Here is an 18,776-nt window from a genome sequence, read left to right as displayed (position 1 = left end):
TAAAATATATTTGACATACTGATGAAATAATATGATCCCTGAGTTGATAATTACTGAAGTTGGGTATTTAAAGTTTTTAAGGGAAGCTGGTGAATGACCATTCGGAATCATTATACTCTTCTTTTCCTTTTATGTATATTTGGAATTTTCTGTATCTATTTAAAATTTTAATAAATCATTTTATTGGGGGCTCTTACAGCTCTTATCACAATCCATACATCCACTGTATCAAGCACATTTGTACATAGGTTGTCATCATCATTGCCAAAACATTTTTTTCTACTTGAGCCTTTGGTATCAGTTTTTTCCCCTCTAATTCTTGTGAATTTAGAAATTATTATTTTCATATTTTACACTGTCCCCTGTCTCAAAGAAGACGGTAAGGGTGGCAGAGAGTGGACAGTGCTTTGTGATGTTGTTTGGTTGCTATGGGTCAGATGGCAGGGGTTGTTTGGTTGCTATGGGGCAGGTGGCAGGGGTTGTTTGGTTGCTATGGGTCAGATGGCAGGGGTTGTTTGGTTGCTATGGGTCAGGTGGCAGGGGTTGTTTTGTTGTTTGGTTGCTATGGGGCAGGTGGCAGGGGTTGTTTTGTTGTTTGGTTGCTATGGGTCAGAGCCAACTTGATGGTTTCTGACCATAAGTTTGGCACAGAAATCCTGGTGGCACAATGGTTATGTGATAAACTAGAACATTACAGTTGGCGGTTCAAAATTCATCTAGGGGCTCCACAAGACAAAAGTTTAACACTCTGTTCCCTAAAGATTACAGCCTGGGAAACCCCACAGGGCAATTCTTCATGCAGGGTCATGATAGGTAAGAATCAATGTTATGGCACGGAACAACAAGCAAAGAAGGCCTAGCTTCCTTTGTTAGCCTTAGTTCTGGCTCAAGGTCTGTACTTGGCCCCAGGCATCACTGGCTTGGGGATTATCCCAGTGTAAGGGGCACAGGGCTAAGAGTGACTGACAGCCTGTTTTTCATCTTCTGCACCTTAAAAAAAAAAGTGTCAAGCTGTAAAATCCCCAAGTGGTAGGCTCACTTGGGAATGTGTTACAATGCTAGGCAACTAGAGAGGTGCTTCTTTCAAACAATTTACAAGATATTAATATTCAACCGGCTACAAAGGAGAATGGTCGAGTCTGCCTTCAGGCACGGCAGCTTCAATGCACCAGGAATAAGCATTTATCAGGAGCTTTTGAATTGGGAATCTGGGCTTGTTTATATAAAGTCTGACCTTAAGAAAAGTTAAGAATTTGTATGATAAATGGGGGGAAAGGTTCGCTCGGCACCCGCTCCTTTAAGGTTCACATTATATGGGGCAAAAGCGAGAAAAGCGAAATACTGTCCATGAAGCACAATTCAGAGATCCTGCCTGGCTTTTCAGCATTGATTCAGATTTCTTCCTCTAGTAGGTCAAGGCAGATCTTCCGTGCTAATGTAAGCAATTCACTCTCTTCTGAGATTTAGGTATATCAGGAACGAAAAAGCAATGAGAAAGGACTATTTTTCAGTCTGCCAATCGTAAAGTCAACCATTTTCAAGTAAATATACGAAGCTGCTTCAAAAGCTGAAACGATTTGTAAATCAATGACAAAAATCAAGAAAACACTAATTATTATTATTATTTTTAAAAAGACTTTAGAGTTTATGAATTCTCTGGTGAAAAATCCACACACCCAGTGCAGATTAAGTCACTGTACAGTCTGTTTTCTTTTTGCCAGCACCACCGTGGGCCTGACTGTCCTGTCGTCATTCGGTTCCTGCATTCCTTGCGTAGTTTTCTTGATGTCTTTTCTTCTCCTACAGGCCATGTCTTGCAAGTCTGTGTTTAGGTTCGTTTTTCTTTGCATAATGCAAAGAATCGTAAATCATGCCAAAGCCAGTAGTCTTGCCACCACCAAAATGGGTTCTCAATCCAAATACAAAGATGACATCTGGTGTGGTCTTGTACATTTTGACTAGTTTTCCATGAATTTCTGTCTTAGGCACTGTCGCTTTCCCAGGGTGAAGGACATCAATGACCATTTGTTTTTGCTGAAGTAGTAGGTTGGTCATGAATTTCCTGATCCAGATGGTTACTGTGTCCATTCGTGATGGTGTAGAACGCTCAAGCAGCCACAGATGGGAAAAAGCCACTAATTATATTTATTATTTTTAATAGATATCAAAGCTTATTAGTGGTTACTAGGATCAGTATACAGAAAGTAGGGGGTGGTGGGTAGGGCTGATGGAAAAACTACATGGATCAGGGAATAGTACGCTTGCAGATTCTTATAGGTGCTGTCGATAAGGCTTAAACCTGTAAATAAGTGAACAGGCAAAAGTTGTGTGATAGATCTACGAGGGGGCTTCAAAAAGTTTGTGGGGAACTTCCATTATTTTCAAATTTATTTGCAGTCCCCACTGGGGCTATTTCTTGCTGCTGGTTTCTTTGTTGTCCCGCTCTTCCACCTGCATGACCCAGGACCAGGGCCTTCCTGAAAGCTTGCAGGACTGAGAGGGAATTGGGATGCATGGCTACGGTGGGTTCTGCTTGTGTGGATTCTGCTTTGTTCTCAATTTTCTCCAGGTCGTAGTCTGGCTGCTTGGTCATCTCGGGAGAGTGTAAGTCAGGTTGGCCCTTGCTTTGAGCTGAAGAGGTGCGAGGAGCCTCCCGGAAGAAGCACTGTTCTCACTCGTCCTGTGCCTCAGTTCATCTTTACAGCATCCTCCAACAGGAATTCTCCCCACGAACCCCAACCAATCCCAACACTGGCGCCACTAATTATTTTTCACCTCAAGTGTTTGCGCTGATTTAATAAAGTGAGTTTGGACAATGCTTTAGGAAATCTAAATAATAATAAATAAATAGGAAATTTTCAATTTCCTTAAGCTCACCACCACTAGAAGAAGGGAAAGAATATTAGTAGAAATATATAAACATGAAAAGCTCCCTCAAAACCCAAATTTAATTGCAAGCACCACAAATCATAATTAGGCACCTAAGTATAAAATAGCAGCTGGAGCAGAAGAGGTTAACAGCAAAATCTTACAACTTATAGAAGAGTTGTAGGTTCATTTGCCCAACAACAAGACAGACAAACAAATAAAAAACACCTAGGAAAACCTATTTGTGAACATCATTGCAGCTGAGCGGAGCAATACATGAATGCTTTCGTTACTGGAATGATGAAAGGCATGCTGGAAGTTCAGTTTCCTACTTCGTCAAGGAGACCAGAGGTAGCTGGGGGCTCACCATGGCAGTCACAGAGGAAGGAAATCAACTTCAGACTTCCAAGAAGCCTCCAAGTTCACCAAACTCTTTTTTTTTTTTGAAAAAATAAAACATTTAATTGTTCTTTCATAAACATAGATGTAATTAATACAAACAACTGAAACAAGTTCGTGTTTTCTATTTCACAGCCTGCAATTTTGAAACAGTGTTGAATATTTTATGAATGTTTCTACTTTTAAAATATCAAAATTTCATTTTTGTACTCAGGATTTAATTTCAGCTCCTCTGCCTTTGTAATAGTCCACTAACTCACCTTCCCATGGTAACTCTCCTTGTACTATTTCCCCCTCACCAATGCTGCTTAAGATATTGTTCTAAAATGTAGCTGCTCTTGCTCATTCTTGATCCAAAAACACTCTGATCTTCACCTATAAAATCCCAAACGGCTACTGTGGTATTTTTTTTTTTAACAATTTATTGGGGCTGATACAATTCTTTTCACAGTTCATACATATACATACATCAATTGTATAAAGCACATCTGTACAGTCTTTGCCCTAATCATTTTTTTCCTCTTTTCTTCTTTTACATTTTATTAGGGACTCACACAACTCTTACCACAATCCATACATATACATACATCAATTGTATAAAGCACATCCATACATTCCCTGCCCCAATCATTCTCAAGGCATTTGCTCTCCACTTAAGCCCCTTGCATCAGGTCCTCTTTTTTTTTTTTTCCTCCCCCTCCCTCCCCTTTCCCCCCTCCCTCTCACCAAACTCTTAAGTGTGGATGCTGTTTGTCCTTTTTACCTGGTAGCTAGGATTTCAGGACAACACTAAGACTTATCTGAATGAATTCCTTAATTCATTCAACCACAAGTGGTGAATAATCAAACATGTATTTTAAAACAACCCATAGAGAGGTCTGAGGGGTCGGCCCCAAACCCAACTACATGGATAGCCCCCCTCCCGCCAGAAGAATTTACTTCAGAGGACAGCACTGAAGCTATAGCTCAGGGAGAGGGACATGTCTGATCAGAGCACATGGGAACAAATGAAGGGGGAGGAAGAGAGAGTGGAGCAAATCCTGACCCACCAAGCCTTGAGAACTGTATCCTTGCTCAGAGCAGCCAATGCACAGAGAGGACCATAGGACCGGCCCCACTACAAGACACGACATCCCTCACTGACCCATAGCCCTACAGGGGACAACACAGGAGACACAGTGTGGGAATTGCACCCAATCTGACCCCACCACACCAAGGCAGAACACTAAGGGCATGCAGCAGAACAGCTACGGGAGTAGAGTAACAAAGTCCCCAGCTAATACGAAAAATAGACTTTGGGGCAAGGGTATGGAACCCCATCAAACTTGACCAGAAAACACTCCTAAACGGCAACAAACAGACCTTGAACTATTTACAGGCTTTTCTTTTTTTTTGTCATTATTTTTGTTGTTGTTGTTGTCATTTTTGCTTTTGTCAGTTTGTTTTGCTCTTTTTTTGTGTGCATATTATTATCTCTGTAGGTCTATCTAGATAAGATAGGCTAGGTAAACAATCTGGAGGAGAAAAGAACCGGACCGATGGTTCCGGGGGAACATGGGAAAGGGGGAAGCAGGGAAAGGAAGTGGGTATTAACAAACCCATGGACAAGGGAACAAGTGATTGAAAATTAATGGTGAGGAGGGTCTAGGCCTGGTAGGTCTTGGTCAAGGGCATTGAAACTGAGAGGAATTACTGAAACCCAAATGAAGGCTGAGCATGATAGTGATACAAGAGGAAAGTAAAAGCAAATAGAGGAAAGAACTAGGAGCCAAAGGGCATTTATAGAGGTCTAAATATAGGGGTGTACATATGTAAATGTATTTATGTGACAGATCTATGTACATATATTTATAGGTTTAGTATTAAGGTAGAAGATGGACATTGGGCCTCTACTCAAGTACTTCCTCAATGCAAGAACATGTTGTTCTATTAAACTGGCATTCCATGATGCTTACTTTCCCTACATGATCATTGAAGACAAATCGAGTACATAAGCAAATATGGTGAAGAAAGTTGATGGTGCCCGGCTATCAAAAGCTATAGTGTCTGAGGTCTTAAAGGCTTGAAGATAAATAAGCAGTCATCTAGCTAAGAAGCAACAAAGCCCACATGGAAGAAGCACACCAGTCTGTGTGATCACGAGGTGTAGATGGGATCAGGGATTGGGTATCAGGCACCAAAGAACAAAAACTCATTGTGAATGAGGGGATGTGGGGAGTAGACACCCATAGCCCATCTGTAGGCAACTGGACCTCCACTTACAGAAGGGTCATGGGGAAGATACGAACCAGTCAGGGTGCACTATAGCAACAATGAAACATACAACTTTCCTCTACTTCTTTAATGCTTCCTCCCCCATATCATGATCCCATTACAAATCCCGCTAGACCAGAGGATGTACACTGTTACAGATAAGAACTGGAAACACAGGAAATCCAGGACAGATAAAGCCCTCAGGACCAATGAGAGCAACAATACCAGGAGGGTAAGGGGTAAGTGGGGTAGAAAGGGGGAACCGATCACAAAGATCTACATATACCTCCCTCCCTGGGGGACAGACAACAGAAAAGTAGGTGAAGAGAGACGTTGGACAGTGTAAGATATGACAAAATAATAATAATTCATAAATTATCAAGGGTTCATGGGGGTGTGCTATGAAAGGGGGAAAATGAGGAGATGATATCAAAGGCTCAAGTAGAAAGCAAATGTTTTGAGAATGATGGTGGCAACATATGTACAAATATGCTTGACACGATGGATGGATGGATTGTGATAAGACTTGTACGAGTTCCCAATAAAATGATTTCAAAAAGAAAAAGCAACGTGAATGTTAAAAAAAATTTTAAAAACAACAACCAAAAAAACCATCTATGGAGTAACTTCTAGTTTTTGAAACAGGCATTCAAGAAAACTACTTTACTCTCAGCTATTTTTGAAAGGGGAAACCTTACCCTCCCATTGAAACCCCCGCTGCCAGGAAAGGGGCAGCAGGGTACAGGCTGTGCACATGGTGAACAGCTGTCTCCACATCTTCAGTGTTAGCACAGCAGTAAGTCCTTGGTGTCTGTGAGCAGTGACAAGGAAAGAAAGAAAGAAAAATGGTGTTAATGATTTATTTAATGCAGAAATGTAAAAAGGCCATAAGTCAACAATCTGAATAAGTAACACTGGTTTGCAAATGCTAACAGAAATAGCAATTTTTCATTTTCATATCTTAAAATACACATGTCATTTAAAATTAAAACTATTTTTAAATCATTTTATTGGCATAGAATTCATATGTCATACAATTCAATAGTTCAATTATGTTAAGAAGAGTTAGGCAATCATTGCCACATTCAAGTTTAGAAAATTTTCCTCTTGTAGTCATTATTGTTGGCTCCCCATTTCCCTCCACCCTCCCCTGCCAAGCCCCTTGGAAGTTATCAATCCAATTACTATCTCTATAGGTATACTTATCTTGGCTTTCCTATTCCAAAAACACATACAAAACAAAGACCAAAAAACCCCCAACAACAATGACAAAATAAAATAGAGTAAAACCTCAAATGTAAAGAGAGCAGAAAATATTAAAAACTGGAACAAATGCAAATGGGTCAAATGATGAGGTGTTATGTTTTAACACAATTGCACCCGCTGTCATCCACTTTACAACTCTTTCTCTGTGACAGCACTGCTACACACGTCCCTGGACTACAGTCACAGGGGATCCAGTGGAGGCTTGTCCAATGGGGACCCTGCAAATGGATTTTGGGCTTCCAGTGGTATAAGCTGGGGTACCATTCTCTCCTTCAGATTTGAATTTTATTATAAGTCCTTGGAACACACAGGTGTTGGGAGCCGATAGCCATTAAGGCCCTAGTTTCAGCCACTTAGCAGAAACTTGGCTGCTTCCTAACAGCAAGGCTTTGTGTCTTGCCCAACTCCACCCCCACATTCCAAGCTACGTACTCTGTAGCATGGGCAGTTGCGATAACTGACCTTGTTGCCATTGGTTAAAATACTGAGCACCCACTGGACTGCAGACATACCATATTAGGAACATAACGAAATTAGTGGTTCATCTGGTAAGCCTTAATTAGCATGCGAACGTCATGTTGAATGCCCTTTTTACCTTATTAGGAACATGTGCCTGATTGGTTGTTATACAGTATGCTTCATTAGAACATGTAGCCAATTGGTTGTTACACATTAGGCCTCATTAGAATATGTGCCTCCCACCTCCTGCCTGCAGCTGATTGGCTAACGTTGTTATGCTTCATTATAATACACATATTGTATTGGATGTTATGCAGTATGCCACATTAGCATATACATCTCCCAGTTCCTCTTTAATGTAAATATATACCCCGAGTTTTGACGAAATAAACGGGCTTGATTAGCACTTGTCTTGCTCCACGTCTCTATGTCTTTCTTCCATCCAGGTTCGCTGCCCCTCTGGGTCACCGCGTGAGGGTCTCGCTGGACGAGACCCCCACACACAGGCTTGTGTGCTTCTTCCAGGGGGATTTAGTTGATACTTCACTTAGATAGTTGCTTGTTTGAAGACAACTCTTTAAGACCCTCGGCGTATTCTTTATGTTACCCGAACACCATCTGAGTTCTTCACCACACTGCTGTATATAGCACCCATATCTTCAGTGATCTTTTCATGAGGACAAGCTTTGATAGAGTTATGCTGTAAGAACGAACTGTTCTTAGGTTGGGGATACAATATATAGGCTCCTGGTTCACTCGAGACATCATTACCATTTTATTGGGGAACATTAGAAATCATCCCCATGGGGCATAAGGTAATTCTATTGATAGTTAATTTAGCCAATGGTATCGAATTTAAAACACCGTTGAGAAAAGGAAATTAAACATGAATAGGGCAGCTTTTACAGGAGTCCAGTTGCATAGTGGGCACACATTGGGTTACTAATTGCAAGGTTAGCTCAGTGGGAATCAGCCAGGGGGTCCTGTTCCCGTAAACAGTTACCATTTTGGGAATTCACAGGGGCAGTTCTACCCTGTCCTACTGGGTCTCAATGAGTTGGCATCAGCTTGATGGCAGTGAGTTGAATGAGGGCAGCTTTTTAGATCACAATACGTGAAATGTTGACTAGCACAGATTAAAAACAAAAATGACTGGGCACTATTTACATAAACAATGGGGGTTGGAGATAGACAACATCTTCAGGAACACTCATTCACAAAGGCAGAACCATGCCTGCTAGCCTAACACGTTACTTTAAAAAAAAAAAAGCAAAGAGAGCATGAAAATAGTAAATGTATGGTAGTCATTGTGCACCCTCAAAGCAAGAAAGCCAATGACCACCAATTCCATAGCCGTGGGACAGCGGTCATCTACCTCTCACAGGAGGGTGTTCCAGCCTTAAGACCAAGGAAGTGGTTCAGTTCCTTAAATCTGCTACAGATGAGTGTAAAGTAAAGTCCAATTTGCTTAGTGGGTTTTCCAAATTGGATCCTTCTGGTGTGGTCTATGAAGGATGCTATGTACCTTGAAAGGATAGAGCCTGAAGTCCCAGTTGCCTATAGCACCTTGCCTGGGGTCACCAAGGGCTGAACAGAAACTACAGTCCAGTTAGGAGCATAATACCAGACATCGTCTCCTCTTGGGGGTCTGTATCAGTAATGTTAAGCACTTTCCCCAGTAGCAGGTTGCCCCACCCGAAAACCAATACTATTTGAGCTGCATTAACAAAAAGACTTCGAGCATGACAGAAGTGGGGCAAAGCCTACATGAATGCTGTGAACTAAGTGGACACAGAGTACCACCCCCAAACTCATTTCCAGTTTAACAACAGAGACAGTTCAGGGAGAAAAAAGTGGAGGAAAGACCTTAGGCTTGGAAAAGCCAAAGTAGTTCTTTCTGTTGTATGAATAGTGCTGCTATGGGTCAGAGCTGACGGACGGCCCCTACCGGCAGCCACAACCCTTGATCTCAAAAGCAGCAGGCACGCACGCAAGCACGGAAGCAGATATCCCATCAATGACACTGTAGAAAGGCTTTCCAGTAGTGCCACAATGCATTTGAACTGCAATTGTTCCGAATTGGGCCACTTGTCTTGCTGCCCTGAGCGCTCTCTGCCAATGGTGGGGTGCAGCGTTCAGGCCCTGCCTTCATTCTAGATAAATCAACGTGTAGTCTGACTTGTTGGTTAAATTTCACTTACCATCATTGAACCACACCATAGGAAACATTCAAAAGGTTAAAATATGCAAAGCTGAGCACATTGCGCCCTAATACATAATGCATTAAAACAAGCCGTTTTCATCTGAACATCCTCGATGAGGGCTCGATTTACAACAGGAAAGCTTTACAGACACTCTGATATTGGGAGGAAGGGGCTCTGCAGAATAAACATGAAAGAATGTGTATGAATACAGCAGTATGTGAGGGAAAATGACCAGAAATTAAAAACAAGGGAAAGAATCTGGTAACATTGCTCTAAAATCGTGAAGCCAGCTACCTGCATCACACTGCTTTCAGTAGTCTAGTAAAGCACGGGCTGAGGAGGAAGGTCATGTGTATTCCCTCTTCATTCACTAATGAGAACCAAACTAAAAACCAAACCCATCGTCATCGGGTTGAGTGACTCATAAACAGAGTGGAACTGCCCCATAAGGGTTTCCGAACCTCTAAATCTAAATTTATAGCAGATAGACTTATCTCGGTCCTGTGGAGTGGCTGGTGGTTTAATCCACTGACCTTGAGGTTAAAAGCCCAATGGCCAGCTCATAGCGTCTTCGCTAGGACTCCTCTGGGTACACTCTCCATTCTGATTCAGAGTGACATTACAGCACAGGGTAGAAGTGCTCCTATGGCTTTCAGAAACGGAATCTTTACAGGAATAGAAAGCCTCGTCTTTCTCCCACAGAGTGACTGGTAGCTTTGAACAGCAGACCATATGGCTAGCAGCCCAATGTGAAACCCATTAAGCCACCAAGGCTCCTTGCTTCACTGTGTAGTGGGAGAAAACTAAAATTTCCAATGATCCCCCAATGAAATTCAACCCTCTAATACAGCCTTTTGCCTTCTGTGATCTTTTTTTGAGATTTGCAAATATGGAGCTCTTCACTGACAAATATTAACTCAAGAGTATTTCTTTTTTTTTTAATAAATCATTTTATTGGGGCTCATACAACTCTTGTCACAATCCACACATACATCAATTGTGTAAAGCACACTTATATACATTTGTTGCCCTCATCATTCTCAAAACTCGCTTTCCGCTTGGGCTCCTGGAATCAGCTTCTCATTTTCCTTCCCCCCCTCCCCCATGAACCCTTGATAATGTATAAATTATTATTTTTTCGAGAGTATTTCTGGGAAAGTCCTAGACTCAAGGAAAGACTAAAGACAAGGACGTTCCTTGATAGCCAACCGACAGAAAATCTTTCCCAAGAGCTGTATCCCTGCATTTGGATTTCTAGCCTGGTAAGCTGAGAAAAAAAATGTCTGTTTCTTGAAGCCATCCATTTGCGGTATTTCTGTGATAGCAACACTAGATAACCAAAGGCTTGGTAGATTGGATCATCCCAGAACAGACACGAAAGAAGAATGTGAGTATCCACAGTTCCTTTGGAAGGGGCTACAGGAAGAACCAGGAAGGCAGTGGTAAAGTAGGCCAGAGAATGGCAAGAAACAAACAATACAGAATGTTATTAAGCAGTGGGTGGCTCTGGGCAAGAGAGACTCCATCCCACAATCTTCTTGGGGGCACACACAGTTTCTGAATAACAAGGTCAAAATGATCCCAACTGAATGGTAAGCGAGCTGGGTCATTTATCTCCCCCTCTTGCCTCAGCCACAGGTAGAAGGCTGCTCCAGGAGCATGCTAACCCCCCAGCACAGACAGGTCGAGGTGCTCCTGTGGAGAAGCTATCAGGCAGGCATTTATGGGCCATGGGCATTTCAAAGGTTAAGGATACGGCCCCCACTGTTTTTGCTATTCTCCTGTTAATAACCTCTCACCTGGTTAACTCATAGTCTTTCATCACAACAACCCTTAAACCTACATTCCACTTACGGCCAGATTCATCATCTTAAAGAACACATCCAGTTCCAATTACAACAGCCGCTGATGATAATCACTTGTTCCCTATTGCCTACTGAATTATGCACAAAATCTACAGCCAAGTGCTCAAAGTCCGGCAGGCTGTGATGTCAAGAAACCTTTCCGAACTCTGTATGTACTGAGTCAGACACTGGGACACTGCCATTCTCTTGCCAGCTCAATCTCTTCATGACCTTAGGACCTGAATAAACTTCTCCTGTCAGGTTTCCTTCCTTGTCAGCCTTGCCTTTTGAAGTTACAGCCATGATTCAAGGCTTACTCATGGCAGGCCAGAAAGCTTCAACATATGACAAACATCAGGTAAGCCTAGGCGTCTGTCCTCTCCGACCTCAGAACCTTTCCTAATTCTACCCTGAGCTGTCCTATCCAGGCAGCTCTCTGCCCCATGACACTGGTCTCTATTGGTACCTTCCTCACTTTTGTCTTCTATTGTCAGACACTTAACTGATTTGAGCGGAAACATTCAACACTTGATTAGAGAAGCCTTGATGAATAAATTCTTTATATGAAGAACATGCGCTTACATATCACAAAACCTCCTGCTACTATTTACTGGGTTCCAACAGGAAACATGAATGCGTTCTTCCTCCATATAGTCTTAAGCTAGACACAAGCAGGGCCTATAGAACTTGGGCACCCGTCAACAAAAGAATTCACTCAGGACACACAGCAAGACGCGTATGAAGACAATCCATTGAACTGGTAAACCTTACAAAGAGTTTCTTCAGGCCTGAAGACACAACTAGCAGATTTTTAGAAGATGTTACAATTAATTTTCAGTTGACTGGAACTTCTAAACCAACCATCAACTATACGACTATAATGATTTCCTTGCTTGCAGAATAAAGGTAAATTAAGCTACAACTATGAGTCAGAATGGATTTGATGGCAGTGAGTTTGGTTTGAAATCAGAAAAAGTGTAAAGGAAGACATGGCAGGATTCGTCTAGCTGGTAAAAATTTTTGGTGAGATGAAGATGGATAACATGCTCTAAAAACATGCAGAAAATCCAAAGGATGGCTAATCTTGCAGCAGATGCTTGTTGCTACTAGCCACTGTCAGGTGTCCTCTGACTTACAGCTACCCTATGCACAACAGAACGAAACACTGCCCAGCCCGGGATTGTCCTCACAATTGTTGTGACACTTGAGACCATTGTTATAGCCACTGTGACCACTGGTCCCATGGTGTAATGGCGAGTACTGTGGACTCTGAATCCAGCCACTGTGTTGAACTATGTACTCGAGGGTCTTGCTCTTTTTCATTGATCCTCTTCTATACCAAGCATGATGTCCTTTTTCAGGGACTGGTCCCTCTGGATTAAAAGTCCCAAGTCTCACTATCCTCACTTTCTTTTTTTTTTTTTAATAGTTATATTGGCACATTACATATCATACAATAGTTCAATCATATGAAGGAGAATTGTGCAATTATTACCATATCAATTTTAGAACACCTCCCCCCCATGGTTAAACCGCCTTGGAAATGAGTCATGTAATCACAGTCAGTTCTAGTGCTCCCACCTCCCTCCCACCTTCATTTTTTCATTCTTGAAATCCCCTTTCCCTCCCTCTCACCCGCCCCACCCCTGCATCCCCTATCAACCCTTATATCAGTTATTATCACTATGCACCCACTCCTCCTGTGCCTTACAAACTGGGAGACCCAACACAAACAATTTTAAAAAAATAGAAATTTCGATGGTAAGAGTAAAATAATAATATAAATACCAAAATACAAATAATGAGAGAGAAAGAAAAGGCCCTATCAACATTCAAAAAGCCAGGGAAGAAAATTCTGTCATGGAACAAGTAAGAGATAATTGCACACAGAACCAACTCAGTCCCTGTAAGGGAGTCATCTGGCCACGGTTCAAGTTCAATTCAGCATAATCAATATTACAATGGTCTCCTAAGGCTGTTCCAAACTCTTGTCTGTGGCTAGAAGGGATCTGCCAGCAGCTCTGTCTGACTAAATACTCTGCAGATAAATGGGTTTTGGGCTCCCACTGCCTCTGTAGCTTTCTACAAACTGGGTGTTCATAATTTTAGCTCTGGTAACTTTCCCACCACCATTTTCGAGTTCTGTAATTGTCATCTTTGGATCACACAAGTCAGTGTGCTTCTTCCCTGTGGGCTTAGTTGACTCCTCGTTTAGATGGCTACATCCTCCTTTTCAAGGAGCTGTACTTCTTAAGATTTGTTTGTTCTTCTGGAAGTCCATGGTTCTTTCCAGATTTTTGGCCAACACCATAATTAAAATGCCTCAATTCTGTGGTCTTTATTACTCACCGTCCAACTTTCACGTGCATATGAGGAGATTGAAAACACCATGCCTTGGGTCAGGAACACTTGAAAGAAGTCTCGTGCAGCAGATTTGCCCAATGCAATATATAATTTGATCTCTTGACTATACACTGAGTTGTAATCCATAGTAAAGGCTTTTTTCTTTTAACTTCATCAGTCAGCGCTTCAAGTTTTCCATAAGACACAAGTAAACATCTTTCTTGTACTTTCTGCTTTCAGCGCAAGATCAAGCTGATGTCAGCAATGGAATATCCGGTAGCTCCCTAAGGATGTACTGCTGCAATCATTTTAAAATTATCTTCAGCAAAATTTCACTCACATGTGATATAAATGATATTGTTGTTAATTGCCACATTCTGTTGTATCACTATTCTTTTTTTTTTTTTTTAATTTTAACAATTTATTGGGGCTCATACAATTCTTTTCACAGTTCATATATATACATACATCAATTGTATAAAGCACATCTGTACAGTCTTTGCCCTAATCATTTTTTTCTCTTTTCTTCTTTTACATTTTATTAGGGACTCATACAACTCTTACCACAATCCATACATATACATACATCAATTGTATAAAGCACATCCATACATTCCCTGCCCCAATCATTCTCAAGGCATTTGCTCTCCACTTAAGCCCCTTGCATCAGGTCCTCTTTTTTTTCCCCTCCTCCCTCCCCATTCCCCCCTCCCTCATATGCCCTTGGTAATTTATACATCGTTGTTTTGTCATATCTTGCCCTATCAGGAGTCTCCCTTCCCCCCTTCTCTGCTGTCCCTCTCCCAAGGAAGAGGTCACATGTGGATCCTTGTAATCAGTTCCTCCCTTCCAACCCACTCACCCTCCACTCTCCCAGCATCGTCCCTCACACCCTTGGTCCTGAAGGTATCATCCACCCTGGATTCCCTGTACCTCCAACCCTCATATGCACCAGTGTACAGCCTCTGTCCTATCCAGCCCTGCAAGGTAGAATTTGGATCATGGTAGTTGGGGGGAGGAAGCATCCAGGATCCGGGGGAAAGCTGTGTTCTTCATTGATACTACCTCACACCCTAATTAACCCATCTCCTCTCCTAAACCCCTCTATGAGGGGATCTCCATTGGTTGACACTTGGGCCTTGGGTCTCCACTCTGCACTTCCCCCTTCATTTAATATGATATATATATACATATATATATATATACATACATATATACATATACACATATATACACATACATACACACACTTATATCTTTTTTTTTTTTGCATGATGCCTTATACCTGGTCCCTTGGGCACCTCGTGATCGCACTGGCCGGTGTGCTTCTTCCATGTGGGCTTATTTGCTTCTGAGCTAGATGGCCGCTTGTTCACCTTCAAGCCTTTAAGACCCCAGACACTATCTCTTTTGATAGCCGGGCACCATCCGCTTTCTTCACCACATTTGCTTATGCACCCATTTGTCTTCAGCGATCCTATCATGGAGGTGTGCAGTCAATGATATGATTTTTTGTTCTTTGATGCCTGGTAACTGATCCCTTTGGGACTGTATCACTATTCTTTACAATGGATAAAATATGGATCTCTTGCAATTAGTCAGCCATTTAGTCTTCCAAATTTCTTGTCACAGCTTCCAATGCTGCATCAAACATTTTAAAGCATTTCAACTGGTATCTATCAATTGCTGTAGCATTTTGGTTTTGCTAATAAACTTCTTCCTTCAATAACAATGGCTCTTGATCATATGCTACACAGTGGCTCTGTGTATTCTTCCATCTAACCTTTGGTACTTCCTGCATTATTTCAATATTTGGTCCATAAAATCCTTTACTATCACAACTTGAGGCTTAGATTTTCACCTCATTTCTTTCAGCTTGAGACGTGATAAGTGTGTCTACTTCTGTTCTCCTACACTCCAGAGCTTTGCGCATCTTATTGTAATGTTTTACTTTGTCTTTTGGTGCTGTCTTTTGAGGTTTTCTGTTCAGCTAGTTTACTCCATCATTTATTCCATTCACTTTGTTCAAGTGCAAGTTTCTGGTTCTTCTGACCTGTACTTTGATCTTCTGTTTCTGTCTTTTTAGTGACCTTTTGCTTTCTTCACATAGGATGTTCTTGATCATCACACAACCCATCTTGTTATCTGTTATTATTGTTCAATCCATCAAATCTGTTCTTGAGATGGTCTCTTAATTCAAGTAAGATACACTCAGGGTCATATTTTGGCTCTCCTAGACTTTACAAATTTTTCTTCAATATGAACTTGCATATGAGCAACTGAATGGTCTGTCCACAGACCATCTGGTCTTGTTTAGACTGATGATATTGACCTTCTCTATCTTTTCTGCCTACAGATGCAGTCAATTAGATTCTTGTGTATCTGGTGAGGTCTACATGTATACCATACAAGCCAATATATGGTTTTATATATATATATATATATATATAAATTATATATATAAATAACCATATATATATCCAACCCGAATATCAGCCAAGGCACCTAGTTTTACCATAAAAACTACATTAAAAAAGTGCTGAAAAACTCCACTTATACATGAGTATATATGATATCTGCTGTTTATGTTGTTGAATAAACGTATTTGCAATGAAGTCATTGGTGTGGCAAAATCTTATCATGCAATTTCCAGCTATATTTTTGACTGTTTATCCTTCCTTTTTGTTTCCAAATTTGCTATTCAAATTGGTAATTATCAATGCATTTTGACTACATGTTTGATCAATTTCAGATAGAAGATGTTGGTAGAGTTTTTCAACTTATTCAACATTGACTTTAATGATTGGTGTGAACCATATACACTCGAGTATAACCCGACCCAAATAGCAGCTGAAGCACCTAATTTTACCACAGAAACAGCATAAAGATATACTGGAAAAACTTGGCTTCTACACGATTACATATGGTAAATCTGAATATAGTTGTATTATCTGGTCTTCCTGGCAGGCATGTAGATATTTCCCACTATTGACAACATTGTACCTCAAGATAGATCTAAAAATGCTCTTTTTAATGGTGAATGCCATTCACCTTGATTTTGCCGTTGCCGGCACAGTAAACAATGTGATTGTCTGATGTGAAATGGTCAGTATCAGTCCCTTTCAGCTCCACTCATGTAGAAGACACCAATCCTTATGTGTTTCCATTTTCCTAAACTCATACTCCATAAATGCCATGTTCTGATTAATAGATACTTGCAGCTGTTGCCTCTCGTTTTGTGTCTTGCCCCATCAGCAAATGAAGGTCCCGAAAACTTTGCTCCATGTCATTAAAGTCAACACGACATTGAGCAGGTAACTCTCGTTCCTGATCGTATTTTGAGTGCCGTCCAACGTGAGGGGCTCATTTTCTGACATTGTATCAGACAATGTTTCGCTGCTATTCGTAAGGTTCTCAGTAGCTAATTTATCAGAAGGGGATCACTGCTTCCTTCTTCATAGTCTATTTCTAGTTGGAAGTTCCTGTTCACTATGGTTGACTCTGCTGGCACTTGAAATACTAGTAGGTCTGGCAGCAACTGTAAGCCACCCCAGTGTGACAAACTGCCAGGCAAGTGGGGAGCAAATGCTTAGGTATAATATTTTAATAAATTGAACAAAATAATTTGACGATTACTAAGATGGTTTAAATTGTTCAGATCCAATAATGGTCAGGGAAAAACAACAGTAATTAAATTAGTTGATTTGATAGCTGTGAGAGGTTAATTTTATAAAAAGCATTGACGAGAATAGTGAAATATAATTAATTTCTAGTTATTCATATGGAATAGAAGAACAAAGTATAACTTTTTTTAATATAACTTTATATTTACTTGTAGAACATATTTAATTTATTCTTCTTAATCAACCAAGGACTTTCTTCTAAAAAGTAGACAAACTGATTTCTTCCTGACTTGATTATTTCATTGTCATGAGTGAGAATACATATTTCATTAAAAATTTTTTTGCATTTAGAAACAAAATTTACAAATTCAATTTGTTAATCAGGGAGGCTGATTCTCCCTCACTATTTTGGGAGGAGATTAATTTACTAATCTTCCGTAGGAGTCATAACCCTGAATCCTCTCTCTTGGTGGTCGGGTTGCCTTAGGTAACCATATGCAACCAAGTAGTCCAGGATTGTAATTTCTATTCAGTAAAATGCAGTGAAACAGACCTCCAAATGTTTTTTTAAAAAATAACTTAAATTTCATCTTTAATTTATTGTAATGTCTAATATTTAATCACTGGGAATTTAGACAGGTTCATTTAGCACTCTTTCTTAAATATTTGAAGACAGTCACCTCAAATATCTGACAGGAAGCTCTTTAATGAATCCTGTGATTTCTGTCGTTTTCCCAAATGGAATAATCCTATCGCAGAATTCCTTGTGCTTTAATTAATTGATCTCTAGAGCGATGCTGCTGCTGTTGTTGTTCCTTGTCCACTATCCAGTGAACTGCCCCAAATTGCTCCCAAGAAAATTAATTTTTGTAAAATGAATTTGTTAAACAAGAAGTCGGAGAAAAGTAAAAAATAGGGATGCAATAATAAAATCCAGCATGCAGTCCTTGCTATACATACAATGACCAAATGCCCGCATTTGCTGGGGATTTTCCTCCTCTTTTAAAAATCATTACAAAGAATCGGATTCATGAAGTCTCCTGGGCAGGCCTGAAGGAGCAGAATGATTGTGGTGTACACACATGCTATCAAACTCTGCCTGCTTCGCCCAAAAGGAGCGTGGTTCGTGGTTGGGAGCAGCTAGCCTGGCACACGGGAATTCAGCTCAGGGTCGTAAGAGGCACATCTCAAGCGCTCCCCAGGCAGGGTTTGGAGGCAGAGGTGACAGGCCCGGGCTAGGGTTCTAAGGTAGGCTCTCACCCTTTTCCACCCTGTCTGCACGTTAGACTTGGAGGTTGTTAAGAAAAATGGCAGAGGGGGTGGGGGGGAAGAAAAATGGCAGATACCACAATTTCCCCCTAGACCTAATGAAGCAGACTCTCTGGAGGTGGAGTTCAGGGCTGGGTATTTCTTGAAGCGAATGTGGTTTCTCCTGTGTGGCCAGAGTTGAAAACTGCCACTGTAGGAGAATAAAGAAACTGTTGAGAGCTAAGCCAAGAGAGGAGGAGCCTGATGAC

General features: G+C 41.0%; 1 protein-coding gene across 1 annotated transcript in view; it reads right to left on the bottom strand.

Moving 5' to 3' along the window:
- Positions 1-18,776, bottom strand: part of ABHD3 (abhydrolase domain containing 3, phospholipase) — a 62,689-nt gene that overhangs the window by 7,188 nt on the left and 36,725 nt on the right. Inside the window, exon 6 of the mRNA XM_075532729.1 lies at positions 6,219-6,331. Within this exon, the coding sequence (XP_075388844.1) occupies positions 6,219-6,331 (113 nt within the window). The remainder of the gene's footprint in view (positions 1-6,218; positions 6,332-18,776) is intronic.

Source organism: Tenrec ecaudatus, chromosome 15 (assembly GCF_050624435.1).
Source record: "Tenrec ecaudatus isolate mTenEca1 chromosome 15, mTenEca1.hap1, whole genome shotgun sequence".
NCBI classification, from domain to species: domain Eukaryota; kingdom Metazoa; phylum Chordata; class Mammalia; order Afrosoricida; family Tenrecidae; genus Tenrec; species Tenrec ecaudatus.
This window is presented reverse-complemented; position numbering and strand designations above follow the sequence as displayed.